Source organism: Amblyomma maculatum, chromosome 2 (assembly GCF_055883805.1).
Source record: "Amblyomma maculatum isolate TAMU_Amacu chromosome 2, ASM5588380v1, whole genome shotgun sequence".
NCBI lineage: Eukaryota > Metazoa > Arthropoda > Arachnida > Ixodida > Ixodidae > Amblyomma > Amblyomma maculatum.
Genome location: NC_139345.1, coordinates 15,381,941 through 15,399,310, shown reverse-complemented (window position 1 = coordinate 15,399,310; position 17,370 = coordinate 15,381,941). Strand labels below are relative to the sequence as shown.

Genomic DNA, 17,370 nt, shown 5'->3' with positions numbered 1-17,370 from the left:
GCGGGGTAAAAGGTGGTGGAGAAAACGGTTCGGTAGTGCACAGCACAATGCGTGCGGGGATGTAGACGCGTGTTCGCGGTGCCGTGTTGCATACGAACAGAGCGAATGCGCGAGTGTTTCAAACATGACTATCCAAGTGAGCGTAAATTTGGATATGCATCCAACATGCGTGGACCTTGTGTTTCCGGATGGCGTTCCAAAAGGGGGAAGCGTGCAGCTCAATTTACTACGCGCTTCCTCCAGGTTTGCGTTCGTGAACGAACGCGAGTGTGTTCCCGTCGTCAGGCAGAGCGCAAGTGTTCTCGACCAGCGGTACCTGGAGGACAACATCACGATTTGCGCATTTCACGAGGACGATGGGCACCCGCTGTGTTTTCTGAAAGCAGCGGCCCGCGGTGCGGGAATTGCGTTTAGCGAGAGAGCAGCGACAGTCGCCGCACCGGATGAAGAGCCGTCAGTGTCACAACCGATTCCACCGGCGATTGTTGAAACACATCATGTTTCTAACGAAGATACCGCGGACGACATTGTCGAGGCTGTCCACGATGATTATGTCGCGCAAGAGGACACCGTGCTGGAAACTGTGGCGCACACCGAGACCGAAAAGAAATCGCCACGATCTCTCTTCCCGCCACCGACTACATACGTCTGTGCTGTCTGCCAGTTTCAGACGAAAAACAAGGAACAAGCACTGAATCACGTCAAGCGCCATGAAGTCGCTCCCGCCGCTCCCCGTGCCCCGGAAAGAGCTTCATCAGCAGGGAAGAGTACCGCTACACGCGACAAAATTATACCCAAAGGGCCTCGGTCAAAGAAGAAGGCTGTGTACAAATGCACAGAGTGCAGTAAGCAGTTTCCAGCTGACGGTCTTCTCCGGATTCACGTACGCATATACCACGGGGGCCCGCTGCAATGCAAGTACTGTTCATCTATGAAGTTCCGCAGCGAGCAAGATCTGGACAAACACATGCAGAGTGATCACCTCGACCGCGCGCCTTACCGTTGCTCGTACTGCACGAGTGCCTTTTTTAGCGCCGACCTGTTGGCAGTGCACGAGATCAAGTGCCCAGTCGCCAGGCAGCAGAGGCAGACGGTTGCGTGTCAGCTGTGTGACTTCACCACGTCTGAGGCCAGCAACCTCTGTCAGCACATTCAGGAGGCACACACGGAGAAAGTTATCTACACCTGCGAGCCATGCGGACACCTCTCGCTTGACTTCACTCTTCACAAGGAACACGTTAAGAGCCACGGGCCTGACGGGAAAGCTATACCACGAAGACCACAGCCATCATCCAGATCAGGGGATCCTGTACAGTGTCCTTTGTGCAAGAAAGACTTCAAGAACAACCGCACGCTCAAGGAGCACATAAAACGTCACCCGAGGGCTGTACGGCATGTATGTGAGCTCTGCGGCGAAGGAATTACAACAAATGTGGCTCTTATCAAGCACCTTAACCGCCACAACAAAGAGTTGGCACGGAAGTATCGCTGCCTATTTTGTAGCAAGTGCTTTCAGACAACCTTCAGTGTGAGCCGCCACATGAAGAACATCCATTTGTTTGATCATGAGCATGGTTGCGAGCTCTGCCCTCACAAATTTTCTACAGTCAAGGAAAAAGCTGACCATATGATCAAGGCACACGTGGTAGCCACACCAAAGGGCAAACGTGTCCACAAGTGTATGGATTGCAGTTTTGAGACTGAAAACTTGGGCCGGTTTGAGAGACACCGGGCGTCCCATACGGGTGTTTACCCCTACGAGTGTTCTGATTGCCCACGGCGTTTTGCAGCCAAAGAAGAGCTCAGCCGACACATGCATATCATCCACCCTAAGGGCCAGCAGAACTGTCCGCAGTGTCCTAGGCTGTTCCAGGCAAGATACGTTTTGTGTTTCACAGTAGCTTAGCATATTTTGCGCTATATTTTGATTCCATGTAAGCAGCATACTGCCTTGCACCACTTGTTGCCTGTGTAAATAAGTAACTTGAGTCTAAGCATTCAGTGGTAAACCATGTTTTGACTTCAAAACTGCATTTTGTGAACAGTGTTGTGAGGAGAAGAGTGATACTTCATATTTGTTGTTAAAAAAAAAAAAAAATATGCATACCCATCATCATGTTAGCTTAAAAGAGAGCGACCGGATTAGCTATAGCTGCAGTGCTCCTAACTTTGTTTCTGACAATGAAAGGAAAAGCTGTTTTTCACCTGCATCAAGAGGCTAAGCAGGGCTTGAGCACATGGGTTGAAGTTCATTATTAGCCCAATAACACGATGATGCCCAGCCTAGCGCATCTTTTTTTACTTGACGTAGAGGAGAGAACTTTGGACACTAACTGTGACCATTTACTGATCACAAACTGTGGTATACGGCCAACTGATGATGATGTTCTCTTCCTAGTCTTTCCTTTCCTCCTTTATTGTATCTTGGCACAATTCTAGGTTTCCTCCCAGCTAGTTTAGAACCAATATAAATGAGTCAAGGTCAGCCATCGGCATATTGATGGAGTTAAATGTCATATTGAAAAATTGAGTCCAGATTCAGGTACTGTTGCCACCAGTTTTTGTTGCCTCTATTGTATTGGGAGTGGTGGACCGGGGCTGTGACAGCATGCCCCAGCTCCAAATACTGAGGCTTCATACTCTGCACCTCCCATTTGCTGAGAACATCACACTTATGGCTAATTCAATGAAAGACAAGGTGCATCTTCACACACTCTCTTAGTTAACACAAAGTAGATACACTGTGCCATATTGGGGGATAGACATGTATGTACCCGTGTACCTTGTGGCACCATTGCTAGTAAAATGATGCCCAGATAGCGAATGCTTCATAGCTTGGAAGCATGAGTGAACTTATGGGGAAAACCAGGACTGCAAAGAGGGCATGGTCCATAAACTACTACGAACTTCCGCAGGACTCTTGTTGCAGCTGCTACGTAAGAGGTGCTTTACTTTTTTTTTTTTTTCAGAAGGTGGAGTAAAATGCAAATACAGGGAAGGCTGGGTAACTCTATCTTTTGCTGTATTAACTTGTGCTGCACCTTGAGAGAAAGGATGAAAAAAGGGAGAGAAGAGGAAGTACAAGTACACGCCACTCAGTGTTAGGATGTATGTGAGGATGCAACCTACCATGGTGTCTCAACTCACCATGCACCTGCGAAACTCTGCAAGTAATTTTTGTAGAACTTGCATTCTAAATGAAAAAAAAAAAAAAAAAAAGGACATATAAGGAAAAGCAGGACAACCAATGTACAGTCTTTGTCAAAGGTGTAGAGCCCAGAGGTCTGCTTCTGAGTCACTTCGTGTGGCTTGTAATGCATTTCCAGTGTGGCGAATCTCTTGATGGTAAGAAGATTTTTTGTCCTACCCTCTCCAGTGGGAAGTACCTATACTAATGCTAAATCAGCACCACTACACAGCTCAGAAGCAGACCCCCCTGGACTTTGCACTTTTGACAAAGGCTGTACACAGGACAAGCGTGCAGCAAAATGTTCACCATGCGGCAAAAGTGTGCAACAATGTTCAACCAACTAGACCTAATTGCTGCTTTGCTTCACTGCAAGATTTTTCTTTTTTTTTAGGAGCACTTTTAAAGCATGCAGAGAGATTAGTGAATTGCTGGAGGAACAGTTTAAAAGGACAATGCAGGAAAGCTTACAAAGACTTGTAGATAAAGCAAGGCATTTGGCATTTGTCACTCTGTATCAAGGTGCTGATCATTCCCACCTGATCACCACAGTACATCTCTAGACTGCCTGAGTATTTTTCAGATATTCACTGCCTACCTTGAGTTTATATATATGCCTTGTGAACGGTCAGCATGGGTATAACATACTGGGGTATATTTGTTTTTCCCTGTTCTGTGCATGTGATGCTGAGGCTGTAAAAACATGACACTCAGATCTGGTTCAAACTATGGAAACACAACAGTGGCATGAACAAAACATGTTCGCTGCCGAGCTGGAAACGTGTTCCCAAACAGCTTGTCTCACTGCACAAACAGCTGAGAAGCAAAGCAGGTTGCTTGGGTGTTTCCTCAGTATGACAGTCTTGGACAGCGAGAACTAAACACAAACAGCGTCTGTCTGCAGTGTTTAGATTGTTAGCTGGTTGGACGAAAATTGCGGTGACAACACACTACCACAGCATGATTTTAATGGTGATTGATCTATTTTTAATGGTTTCCATGCTTGCAAACAGCCCTTGAAGAAACAAGTCTCCCCTTCATCGCTTTATTTTGTGCCGTAGTACGGCGTCTTGCAAGCAATTGGGCAGGGTGCCATATTAAAACAGATGCGGCGGGGCCGCTTGCGTAAAAGTCGCCTGCGGAAAAGACCACACGAGCGGCTGTGATTGAGGGGCAGCGGAGTAGAAGCAGTAACAGGGTTGCCAACACTATGCGCTGTTGTCTGGCAGATTTGACCAACTGTTTCCGCAGTGTTCACCTGGGCTTCAGTGATGCAGAAATCCATTTGTTGAACTGCTGTGCAACATTAGAATGTAAAACTGTTCCTGTTACACTCAGTGCGTTGGATGTGTGTTAAGAAGGTTAGCCTACTGCAACTGTCTGGCTTAAAACTTACTTCTCAATAATAAAAAAATTATAAAATCTAGCTTTGGAGGCGAATAAACAATGTTTGTTATCTAAGACATCCTATCGTTAGGAAATGTTTGTCTCTTTTATTGTTTACTTTTTTTTACGCACAGAGAAAGGCTATTCAAAATTTTCTAGTTCTATGGCAGGACTCCTGTCTCGTGCCCAATCTTTCTGTATGCTTATGATCAGAATGAGTGCATTCACTTCACACTCGGCTATACTTGTGCTTCCAGTTCCCCGTGGTATTCCCAGCAGGCTTCTGCAAAATGAGATGTTCCTCAGTGGACTGGCTTTATGCACAACTATGCCCCGTTATTTTTTTTTTTTTCTCTTCCTGTTTTTTACTAATGGTTCCCAGAATCAGATGAACATGCTAGCGATTGTGCAGTGGTTAAGTTTAGGCACGTGCATCTCGAGTGTAGTTGGCAACAAAGTGCATGGAAACATCCACCTGGTCCTTATCTCACGTGCAGGATCAGCTGGAGTTTGACACGCATCTTCAATTGCATCATACTGGTCAGTCTCATCCATGCACTGAGTGTGGCCACCACTTCGAGAGTGCCGAGGCACTGCTCGAGCACAGCCAGAAGCGGCATGCCCTGGACCTTGCCTATGAGTGCCGCCTCTGCCACCAGCGCTTCTGCAACATTGGCCAGAGGGTGACACATGTTCGCAAGTGAGCATAGCATCACTGCTTGATAAGGGTGTGCGAATACTTGTAGAGCTACGGTGTTTATCGAAAGCAGAACCCAAGGGCTTTGCTCATGTAATGAGGCATTTGTACCATCTGTGGAAGTCATAGGTTTCGGAACGTAGGGGAAAAGCGTTGTTCTCACTTTTGTGAGATTTGGAACTTTGATGCAATGCAAAACAAGCTATTCAGGGTGGCCCAGAATCAAACACCTTGGTATTTATATACATACCGAATGCGCGAGCTATTTGAGAACACAGTATTGACTTCGGGTAAAGGGCCATATCTCTAGTAAAATGAAGTTCAGAAATGCAAGATGCCAGGCTAGTTGGTACTGCATAATGAAATAGAACAGTGCGAGGAACGGGACGAAACACAACGAAAAAGAAACACGGACACGGGCGCTGACTAACAACTGTTGTTAGTCAGCGCCCGTGTCCGTGTTTCTTTTCCTTCATGTTTCGTCCCGTTCCTTGCGCTGTTCTATTTCATTACTCTGGTAAAAATTTATGTATTTCCACCGAACTTTCAGAACTGCTGCTGTACTGTTTATTGCCAGAATTGCTCAATGAATCTGCCATTGGCAACAGTAACCAATTCAGTTTGGCTTCAGAAATGACCACATGCTCGGGTCAGGCAGTCCTTAGAGATGTGAAGTCATCAGTGGCTGCCTTCAGCGAGTCTTTTGTTATGTGATTGTTTGTTGGCCTCTGTCTCAGTGATGCCCCAGAGATAGTAGTCGAGTGAATTTAAATCTGGAGACCTAAGAGGCCACAAGTTTGGACTGATGTGGTCGTGGAAGTTGTTGGCCAGCTACTTCTGGGTATCACGCAGGCAGTGTGGACAGGAGACTGATCTTGCTGAAAGACAAAAGGTCTTCCTTTCGAAACAGTCTCTGTCCAGGGCTTTAAGCACCTCCATATACACAGCAGCATTAATGCGGAGTCCTTTTGCAAAATTGTATCATGCTATGACGTCCCCCTCGTTGCTGATAATGGCTAATACCATCACAAACAATGGAAATTTTGTGTGCATAGCTGTAGGCATATCATCAACGCTCACGCAAAACCACGACGGCGATGAACTTTTGGTCTTGCACAAGGTTCTTTTCACCTAAACGAAAAAAAAAAAAAGAAAACAAAGGAAAAACAGCATTCCAGTCTTTTTCGGCTTTTTTTATCTTTCCTAGCAAGCACTTGGACTCGGAACGAATATTACTAGAACCAGCTTCAGTTTGAAAACTCCCCGGCTCCGCTGTACGCGCCCGGCCGCTTTCCGGGGTAGGTGGCGTGGCGGTCAAAACCGGCTCCTGACTGACTCCTTGGAGCAGTAGCAAAAGCTAGCGTGTGATGGGCCAAGGACAACTTTTCGGAAGTATAAATTTGTCTGAAGCAACAATGTGAGCATTGTTTTTTTGTTTTTTTCAGTAGCTGCGACCTAATTAGTATTCACAAAACGGTTAGAAGCTAATGTAAAACCTTGCAGCAGCACGCATGGAATGTTTGATTGGTTTTCACCAACAGAGAAGACAATACGTTTTTGGTATATTTTGCGCGACTTGTGCGAACAATCAAACGCCACACGCTTGCTTGGCTGTGTGCGCACATTTTATTTAAGACAAGTTGTCTGTGTGTTAAAACGCTTCGAGAACGGGCTTTGCAATTTTTCCCCGCCAAACTTGGCACTTGGAATAGTGATCAAAATAGCAGCACGAGGGCCTGCCGGCCATGTAGTTTGGTAGAATCAATAGAGACTATCCAGGTATCGGTTAGTAATCTGAAATGAAATGAGCATGCATGCATATTGTCAATATGGGCAATTTTAATGAGCAGTATTACTTGTTTCTAACCCGCTGTGTACGGAATGTATTACAGAATATGTCTGCAGTGGCTGTGTATCGTATGTTGATATGATTGCACTGGAATAATTGTAGTTCTCCTTTGTTACCCGTTAATTAGTTAACTGTGAATGTATTGAACGCTACCTCAATAAGTATTATATTGTTGGATTGCTTTGTAAAGTATACTTTTGCTGGACTAACTGAAGGACTTATTGAGTTGTCATTGATTCGTTATCCATGATTAAAAGTTGAACTTCAAGCTACAGCATCAAATACTATATCATTTGATAGCTTATGATGAATATAACCACTTCTTTATTGGTTATCTTAATTAGCTAATTGTGATTAAATGCAAACATTATACTACAACATCAAATCATATATCTTTAGACGGCTTCTATCAAGTACGATTGCACTACACTAATTCTTAGTGCACTAATTGCACTACACATGCTGCCAGGTAAGTTGGTATTGCATTTTGCTGTAAACAGAAAGCGCAGCAACTTGGAGAGGAATGGAGGCGTAGTCAAACATAGAAGACTATGCTGCGTACGTCTTATTTTTCTTTTCAAACTATCATGCTAAGTTCTTCACACTGCGCACTGCTTTTTTTTTTTTTTTTTCCCAGAATTTTCTGAAAACAACGGGCCTCGTCAGCATGGCCCAGATCTTTGGGCGCGCGCTTTAGTCGTCCATTGGCTGACTGTGCATATTATCTTGGACAGGGACCTTCAAGCACTAAAAGGGCTCCTCTTACACACGCACGATTTTAAGATGAACTCGATAATAAAGTGGTTCATTTCCTATCCTTCTCACCACTGTTATTAGGTGCAGTGGTAACTTAGCACATTACACCACCCACATGAATGGAATCTGTTACTCAACTCAGTGAACTATGAAAAATAAAATAAAGGGAATAGGAATACTAAATTCCTCATATTTCTGGAGCCGCTATAGGTTCTGCGATGTCAAGTCAGCACTTTGAGCTCATGCGCACGCCACTGAAACGCCTGCAGCCGCCGGCAAATGAGCCAGCGCGATGAAGCTTGGTTCGATTGCAGTGCGACTCGCTGCGTAAGGGAGTGGCGGGGCCACGCGCTTCTCCGGAGTTTTTGAACTGAAGCTGGTTCTAGTAACACTGCCCGGAATAGACTATTCTCCTGAGTGCTATCAGGCATGAATAGTCCCCTCCTCATGACATAGGAATTGTACATCATGTCCCTGTGAATAGCAAGCCTGACATTTGACTCTGTAACTTGGAACTCCTTTGCAGTGGCCCTCCTTAACTTTCCTGGGTCATCACTCACGGTGACTTGCAGCCACTGGAGAAAAAACACATGCTCTGACGACATTAGATCCCTGACTGTGCTTTTTCCTTTTCATCATCAGATACCAAGCCACCGCCAGAGCACATCAGTCTTTTTGTAGCTTCTAAACAAAAGACTTCACTACTTCAGAAAGGTGGCAGTTTCCAAGTTCTCTGGTTTATGGCCAGAGAAACCAGGACTGCATGGCGTTTCATATCCTGTGTCAACCTGCATACTTTCATTTTGGAACAGACTGCACAGTATGAATGATAAAGTGTCAATAAACAAGAACTTCATGTCAAGATAGATGTGGTGAGATTGCTGATGAGTATGGAAATAGGGAATAGTGTCCTCAAATACCTCGCGCACCCCATAAAGTCAAAGCAAGGGCTCTGCATTCTTTATGTTTGAAGGACACGCATTGTAGAGGGCGATGATTATAAAAGCATTACGAAGAGATTTGGGAAAGGAACAAATACAAATTTGTGGTATCCTAGCTTGAATGTAGGTGAAGAAAATGTGCATCGGCACGGGTGACGATAAAACTTAGGTACCTTGACTTGGCTAGCACAGCTACGGGTTGAGAGAGGAAGACTTCTTACGAATTACCTTCACTAAAGAAAGCAGTTAGTTAAGCTTTCTTTTTGTCCACCAACATTGAAATACGTACGAACAAAAAGTAGTGCATGCATCACCAAAGCAGATTAGCTTTTAATTAAAAGCACTCATGACGTGCTGCAATGCATTTCAAGTTCACATTGTGCGTGAGTGGTGCCTAAAATTTAGATGGGAGTGTAGCAAACATTACCACCAACCTCTTATGGCTAGAGTGGCTTGCATGCTGGATCCCAATGCCAGCATCTGTTGTTGGTGCAGTTGTTTGCATTAAGCTCTGGGCAGATGCCAATGGTATTCCTGTGTCCTACTGAAAATTGGGATTAAACTATCTCAGCAAGGTCACGCCACTTCTCACCAGGGCTGTGCATGTCTGTTCTTATCCCTTTTGTGGGCATTGTTATACCTCGCAAAGGGACTCCGAGTGCAGTTCTGGCCAATGTTTAGTCGTTTCTGGATCTTTCTCATACACATACTTGTGGCAGAACAATGGGAAGTCTTCGTACATCCATTGGGCAGATGGGCTTGATGTCCCGCTTGCTCTTTGCCAGGTAGTGCATGCGTGACAGGAATACTCCATGTGTACTGCTTCAGGATGCTGTGCAGCCACGTGCCCCACCTCAGCAGCTTGTGCAGTGTCACACGCACGCGATCACTGCGCCACAAGATGCTATGTGCACATGGCTATGTGTGTACAGCCTATTTTTATCTTATGCGCCTCTCATAGCCCGCAGATGTATTCTTTACCAGGACCCTTTGGAATGCCTGTCTCTTTTCAAGAAAGGCATATCAGCATCGAACCTGCTTTAGTTGCTGATTCATCATCCACCTTGCATTGTAGTTTTTCCTGCTGCCGCTTTTTATTTTTTCTTTCAGGCCACGGGATCACTGGTTCCAGGCTCAAATTCATCTTGAAGGAAACATTTTTTTTACTCCTTGCCTTGCTTCTTTCGCCCCTTCCCTCCCCCATCCCTGTTTTTTCTCCTTTGGAAGCAAAAGCATATTTAATCCCCTGCCAGTGATCACCGCGCTGCCCCGACGAAGACAAGGCCTCTAGTTGAAATATTGTCTCGGCTTGCGAATTGAGGCTCCCCCTCAACCCTTGTCCAGTGCTCTTTCATATTCTCATAGCTTGAGCCTTTTTGGGACATTAAACACTATAAACCTAAGCCTGTCTTTATCTTGTGTAAATAACTGCAGTGGCCACCCTCACACAGTTACTTTTGCACAGCGCTTGAGCCCTAGAGCGTGAGCAATGCAAACATTTTTACCTTTCACCTTTTGTGAATAAGTGGACAAACCTCCCCTTGTCCTTTCTTCCAATTTTTCCCTTCTTTACTTCTCCTTGCCATTTTCTCCCTGCCCCTTTTTATTTCCACTAGCTGCAGCTTGGGTGCTTAAGATATTGGATAGCAATTTCTGCGGTTGGCAAAATTCTTTTCCTTTTGATTTTTTTTAATGAATCACTACCACTCCCACCTCTCTGGATATGTTAGCGTTTGTCCGGCAGTAAAAAAAAATAATTCATATTTTATGAAAAATTTTCTTTTAAAATTTTTCCGCCATTTAATTGAAACTCATGAAGTCTACATCTAAAAGGACAGCACCTTTTGCCATTCCAAATGAACAATAGCGTAGCTTATTTTCTGGGACCCATGCCTGAAAAGCCATGGTGACACGTTGCAGTTTACTTGCAGAACAAGCTAGTGGCGGCAATTCCTGTGTTTCGTTATTTGGTCTTTTATCTAGTTCATAAAAGTTCCAGCTTCAGTGAGAGTGGCCTCTTTGTGATTATAATGCAGTAACCTCTTGCTTTGGACCAACTTTCTGCTTCTTCTTTCATAAGGTCATTTTTGGCGTTTGTTCAACTGAACGTTACACAGTTGTAAGCACAGACGTTTGAGGAAGTACAGAGTCGTGGCTGGCCATCACGAATTCTAAGCACTTGCAACTCGCTAATTGGACTTGCATTCTGCTTGCAGGTACCACCCCCGAGTGTTGCTCAAGTCTCACGTATGCGACATATGTGGCTCTGCGTTCCGTTACCAAAGTGGCCTGTCGGTGCACAAGCTGGAGAAGCACACTGGACGCACTGAAGGACGCCTTTTTGAGTGCGATTACTGCGGAAAGGTGAGAAGCTGTGTCATGCAGTATTTTCCACTGTCTTGAGAGAGCAGTGCTCACCTAGTGCATCCCACCGGGAGCGAGACAACTCGTGTACAAACAGTAAACTGTTGCAGTCAGTCACTCAACTGTGTCAAAACAAAAGAGGTTGCTTAATTTTTACTGCTCACTTTTGATCAGCAGCATAAACATACCAGCATGTTTAGAGAACAGGAAAGGAAAACAAGTGGCTGCTTGTTGGGCTGATCGGTTATAAAGGAGCTGATGATGGAAGAGATGGTAGTGGCATTTACCAATAAGGATCAAATCTAGTGAAATTCTTTTGGTATCAGGCTGCTTGAAAAGTAGACATAGATGAAGAAAAATGTGAGACTGAGCTCGTATGTGCTGCTTACCTGCTGTGCAATTAAAGGACTATGCTGTCAGACAGTTAACACAGGGAAGTGCGCTCCTTCTGCTCCTCAATCATCATCATTATGTCTGGTTATGTGCTCAGCAAAAAAAGGTAACAGGCAGCACACCCATGTCTGTCAAGTAATATGCGATTGCCCGCCATAGTGGCCACAAGCAGTGTGAGAAGACATGTTTTGAAAGCAGTTTACAGTACGTTATAGCTAAAGCCTCGCTCTGAAATGCAGAAAGAGAAAATAGAATATGTATTGTATGTATTGTTGACGAGTGAACAGATTTCTGATTTCCCTCACATTCTGTCTTGCCCACGCACATTTTTTTTTTTTTTTTTTTTCTTATTTCTTTATTTCACATTGCCCAGACAACACACAGGATTCCATCAGTGCCTGTTTTGAATTTCATCAGCTCCAAAGCCATCCTGAGTTTTCAACATTGTGTTGCGCATATGTTTACAGGTGTTCGGGCGGAGCAATGTACTGGCCATGCACCTGCGCCTGCATACAAACGAACGCCCCTACCTGTGTCAGCACTGTGGCATGACCTTCCGCAACCCCACCAACCTCAAGTATCACACCGTGAACATGCACACCAAGAACTATGCCGTCTCCTGCCCCATCTGCTCTCGGGGCTTCGTTGTGCGGAGAAAGCTAGCCAAGCATCTCATGCAGGTGTGTCCTGACCTCCCAGCACCTTTTGTTATCTCCTGCTTTTTAATCATTATATGGTTGCTGATTGTGGAATAAAATTGATCGGAACTGAGGTCATACGGGAGGAATCACTAATTGCTATCCAACTCAAATGCGGTCATATGGCTGCAAACAAAAGCTATGCAGCTTTTCGAAGAGTATTGCTGTTCATATTTAACTGCATATTTACTCCACCTTTAGGGATTCCTTTAAATTACTTTCTAAAACTGGGGTTATTGTAACAAGAAAACTAAAAATCTGTTCATCACTAAGGCTGGCGATGTTGTTTTATAAAGATGTCCTGACTCTAAACTATAAACTTCCTGTCTGCATGCATTTGTGCAGTGAACAAATTCAGCCATAGGTGTTCCAAGACAGGCATAAAAATGATGTCATACATAACATGGCTTAGGATTTTTTTCATGTTTGTGCAGCATTACGTAACTATAAGCCAACCATTGCAATTGGCTCATATGCTTTCATTTAGTTTCTGCAATGATGGGCTGTAGCTGTTTTTCTGCTCATCACAGAATACATAAGTGGAATTTTGCCAAACAAGAGTCAAACATAAGCTAGCCATAGTGAATAAAAGGCACCTCGCTGTTGCGTGCTTTGAATAATTCAGCAGTGCATATTCCCTAGCTTGCTTGTAGCATGTTTCTTTAAAGCCTTATCAGCTATTCTCCCTGTGCTGTATTTTATTCTTACTGCTGGCACTCCCTACCCCTGGGAACCTTTGTGGAGGATGGGCTCACTACCAGCACTTGTGTTTGCGTCCTCTGCAGATGCTCTGGTGTCGTGTAGGGGCAGCTTTGCTACTCTTTTAAAGCCTACTTGCACAGATTTGGAGCCTGTAGATTGGCGGCAAAACACAGCTATTTTACAGCTTGTAGAAGCGCACATGCTGCTACATGTCGAAGAAATGGCATATTGTTAATCTTTCTTTGTGTGCATGTGTTCATCACATGTCTGTGCAAGGAAGTGGGGGGGGTCCTTCTATCAGTATAAAGGGCATATAAGTACACTGTTTAACTGTCAACATAAACAGAGTTATTGACTCCTAGCCATGGCTTCTTAGTGCCTAGGATTTCCTCTTTATTCATCCTTATTGTAGTCTTTCAGCATTTGGACTCAGGTCACGGATGAAGCTTCTAGTGGAGAGCAATCACACTTTTTCCCTTTGGCTCTTCGTGTGATTGGGTCCATTCAATTCATTCTTATTCCTGTTTCAGCGATTTCCTAAACCTGTTGCTGTTGTGCTAATAGTATACCCTGCCATGTGATGCCTTAGTGATTAAAGCACTTGGCTAACTGAGCTTGAGGACGCGAATTTGATCCCAGCCACGGTGGCAGAGTTTCATTGGAAGTGGAATGCAAGGTGCTCGCTTACTTTGTGATGCTGGTGCAAGTCAAGAATCCCATGCGTTCGAAATTATTCTGAGCCCTCCACTGCAGCCTCACTCCTAGCCCATGTTGCTTTGGGACATTAAATCCTGTATACCATGCCATTATGTGCTCATGTAAGCATGCAGATGAGCACAGACATGTAGCAGGCCTTGAAGAATGCAGTCATGGTAGTACAGGGGTGGACTGGTTTTGCTGGAGGATTTCTGTTATGCGCTCATCTCCAGTTGTATCATTAGTAGCTGAGAAATGGATAAGGGTTTTGACCGAACTCTACTTTTCAATTACCCTTCCTTTTACTGAAAAATTATTACTTTTCTGCCGTGCTATTGTGGCAGCACTCACATTGAGTTTTAAAGGGGCTTTACTCAGTCACCGAAACGCATATGCAACTTGTGCCTCTAGCGTTGGCAACTCGAGAAAGGCTCAATCAATGAGCGTTTTGTGTAACTTTGCTCACCCGTGTTGTCTTGCAGGTGCACAAAGTTGTTGGCGTTGTGAATACATCATCACGCAAGGGACGCGCCAAACCAGTCTACATTGAAAACACCACTGTGCCTGTGGTGTCAGCAGAGACTGGTGATGACATGGTGTTGAACGTGATGCAGATTGTGGACGCTGCGGCTCAAGAAACGACTGTGGCTGAACAAAACCAAGCAGTTGCAAGTCTTGACGGAGCCACCATGATGACCGATGACGATGCACATGCTGAGATTATGGAAGATTCATTAGCGGGGAATATTGTCGAGCAGACTGTGGAAATAATGGACATATCAAATGTTGAATTTGTTAGTGACGCAACAGTTGAATGTTATACCATCAGTTGACCACCCTCGACATACCTTCAGCTTGACATTTGTCCATTTTGCTCGTGGACGAATATTCATTATAAACTTGTGCTTGTTCTCATATGTCTTTTGTTTGAGGTATACATGTGTTGCTGTTGTCGTTTATTTTTTCTTTGGCTTGGATGGAATCTTCTTGAAATTGTGTACTGGGACAAGCGGCAAACATGGCTCTGCTCCAAGGGACAATCTCACACAACACACATTAACTCTTTCGCGATCATGAGGATGCAAGTGATTCTGAGGGGTCTTGTAAAGCTTTTTAAAACTAAAGCCTTCCAGCCCCATTACATGAAAATCCATCTGTCAGCATTGTTGTAGTCACATGGTGGTACCTATAAAAATAGCCTCACAACAGCTGTTCTTTAGCCACCAAAGCGGCGAGTGGGACGCCAGTATGCACAACAGATGCCCATGTGGAAGAGCCCCCCACTATATCCCCTCTGGCGCTGAATTTGCTCGTACAGCGTCACTAATGAACCTCCCTGTGGCGCCAGATTTCCCATCTGGTATCAGGATTGTGATGCAACTGTTCTTCCGGCAGCATTCCGGATGGTGTCATACATTTCGCTTGCCACTTAGCATATGTCTGCTAGCCAGTTTGGAGGCTATTTTGTGACAGGGATTCTACTGCCAGAGATGAATAAGACAAATTGACATATTTTGGTAGATTTCATCTCTTGGTGGCTGTAACAAAGGCAGAACTCTTAGTTTGAGCAGGAATGTATATTCCAAATTTGTCAGAAAAGTCTGGTATGAGTGGATAGTAGCACCATGCTGTGTCCTTTTGTTGTGCCTAATGAGGTAGCCCCCTGGAGCATCTCGGTGAATATGCTACATGTCATAACTGTGCCGCAGCGCTAATTCTACATAATCCACTTTTGAAATGCTTAGTAAAACATTTCCGGAGGTTTAACTCTGCTTAAGCAAATTAATATGCGCAAAAGCACTGTTTGGCATGACTTCGCATTGAAAGGCTGGCACAGAGTTTGAAAAGTATGCCTTCCCCAAAATGAAAATTGGGTGGTTTTGAGGAAAAGAAAGAAAGGTGCATTCTCTGTCTCAGTTATCAGTGGACACCTCAACGGCACTGTGGGAGAAGGAATGAAGGTGGAAGTGACAGAATATGTGCCGTAGTGAAGAGCTGTGGAATACTTTCGATAGCTGTAGATCTTTAACCCATGGATAGGTTAAACTTAGCATAGGCTCCACAGTTGCTATGGCTACCAGTGAAGCACAAGCACACAACACCATTAAAGGCTCCACTGTGCAGAAAATCTAGCATTGTCGGCGTTGTGAGAGCAAAATCACAGGCATCGATCTTGCATGTGGTAGTAGGCAGGTTACATGGCCAAGGAGCTGCCAACTTTGGTTGCTCCTTTGAAGTGGAAGGTTGCAATGTGAATAAACTTTACAGGGCTGTTGGATGTCTTGTCAGGTACGCTTCTCCTAGGCTATTCAGGCATGTTTGTATGGCTTATATAAAGCAGGGCTTTATATATCAACATCTGGTGGTGGTAGGTGGATAATGTGGTAGCTTAGGACAGTAAGCAAATAAGAATGTGTGATATATTAGAGGCACAAATTAAGCGATTGGTTATTAAGTGAGCACAGACTACATGAACGCAAACAAGGAACCACAGGGGGAGCTGCTGATGAGAGCAATTAACACTATTGCACCGTGCCCTTAAAGGCAAAGCTTAAGTGTCCCTCAAATTTTTTTTGCTGAGCTTTGACAATCGAATGAGTGCTATCAAGGTAAAAGAAATCACGAGGCCGAAGACGCTGGTCTATTTGTAGCGGCAATGCCACCGACAGTGCTACTACAAGCAAAAACTATGGTTGGCTTCAGAAACATGATAGATATTACCAGTTCTATTTAGTTCATTTATTCATGTTATTTTACCTAAACCACCCTAGCACTGTGAAATGTAGTTTAGGAAAATCTGTGCATCTCCGTTATTGTCATACATACTCAATACTGCCACTGCATGCGAGCTAGGTGACATGGCAGTCTTTGTGTCCACAGTATTGCACAGAGTTACTGTACTTATTGTGTGTTACCCCAGGACTGTAGAATAAAACAGGCAAATATGAGAAGTCCTGGAATAAATGTTCTTTTAAATGAAATATTTACACAATTCTGCTATAATGTATACGTAAATTCAGCTATTTAGGTGTTCTTTTGAATGCACTCAATATTTATTTATTTTCATACATGACACAAAAGAAAAATCTCACTCTGCAGACTTGCTGAAGAAACAGCCAAAAAGTAAAAAATTGGCATGAATATCAAAATAAAACAGTAAAAATAATTCAGAATATAAAACATAAGCTACACTGTCTCTTCTACCAGCTGTAAAAATTTGTGTGCATCTGCAGATTTATTTTTTTACTGCTGTTTGGGAGCAGTGGTCACCATTGAGTTACCATAGTGATTGTTCAGAGCCTGATGTACCCATTCTCCCACCTACAGCAATAAAATGCTGTAAAGCCAAATTGCCAAGGAACTAGTTTGTGATGTATTGAATCTATTTTGAAGGTGCGCTGTTCTCATAGCAGGGTTGATAAATTGCTTAAAATGCTTGTTTTCAACTGTGCCTTCCCCTGCTCATAACACAGCTTACAATTGTTGTTTTCGAACTTTTTTGTGGCTTATGGCCGGCATTTCTTTAGCCATATTTTTTAGAGGGCGGTGCAATGCGATCTAGTTTACCATCGAAATTGACAATTTACTCTAAAAGCTGTTTTTTGAAGCCTAGGTGCTGTACCCCACCCGAAGTGGCTTAAAAAACTTCATTCATACTTGTTAATATCATGGAGAAGCGACCTCGTATGCTGAAGCTTTCC

At 44.1% G+C, this 17,370-nt stretch overlaps 1 protein-coding gene across 1 annotated transcript; it reads left to right on the top strand.

Annotated features, from left to right (window-relative positions):
- Window positions 1–4: 4 nt before the first annotated feature.
- Window positions 5–16,620, top strand: LOC146198017 (uncharacterized). Its single transcript, XM_084593335.1, has 5 exons — window positions 5–1,873; window positions 5,071–5,273; window positions 11,033–11,180; window positions 12,041–12,253; window positions 14,152–16,620. The coding sequence occupies exons 1-5, from the start codon at window positions 125–127 to the stop codon at window positions 14,500–14,502; spliced, it is 2,664 nt and encodes an 887-aa protein (XP_084449461.1). The 5' UTR covers window positions 5–124; the 3' UTR covers window positions 14,503–16,620.
- The last annotated feature ends 750 nt before the right edge of the window (window positions 16,621–17,370 follow it).

What these genes read in the sequence shown, in the direction of transcription:
- LOC146198017 (XM_084593335.1), top strand. Translation starts at nt 125, where the DNA reads ATGACTATCCAAGTGAGCGTAAATTTGGATATGCATCCAACATGCGTG. An exon ending in AGTGTCCTAGGCTGTTCCAG is followed by an intron (nt 1,874 to 5,070) that starts GCAAGATACGTT and finishes TCTCACGTGCAG; the next exon opens with GATCAGCTGGAGTTTGACAC. An exon ending in TAGCCAAGCATCTCATGCAG is followed by an intron (nt 12,254 to 14,151) that starts GTGTGTCCTGAC and finishes GTTGTCTTGCAG; the next exon opens with GTGCACAAAGTTGTTGGCGT.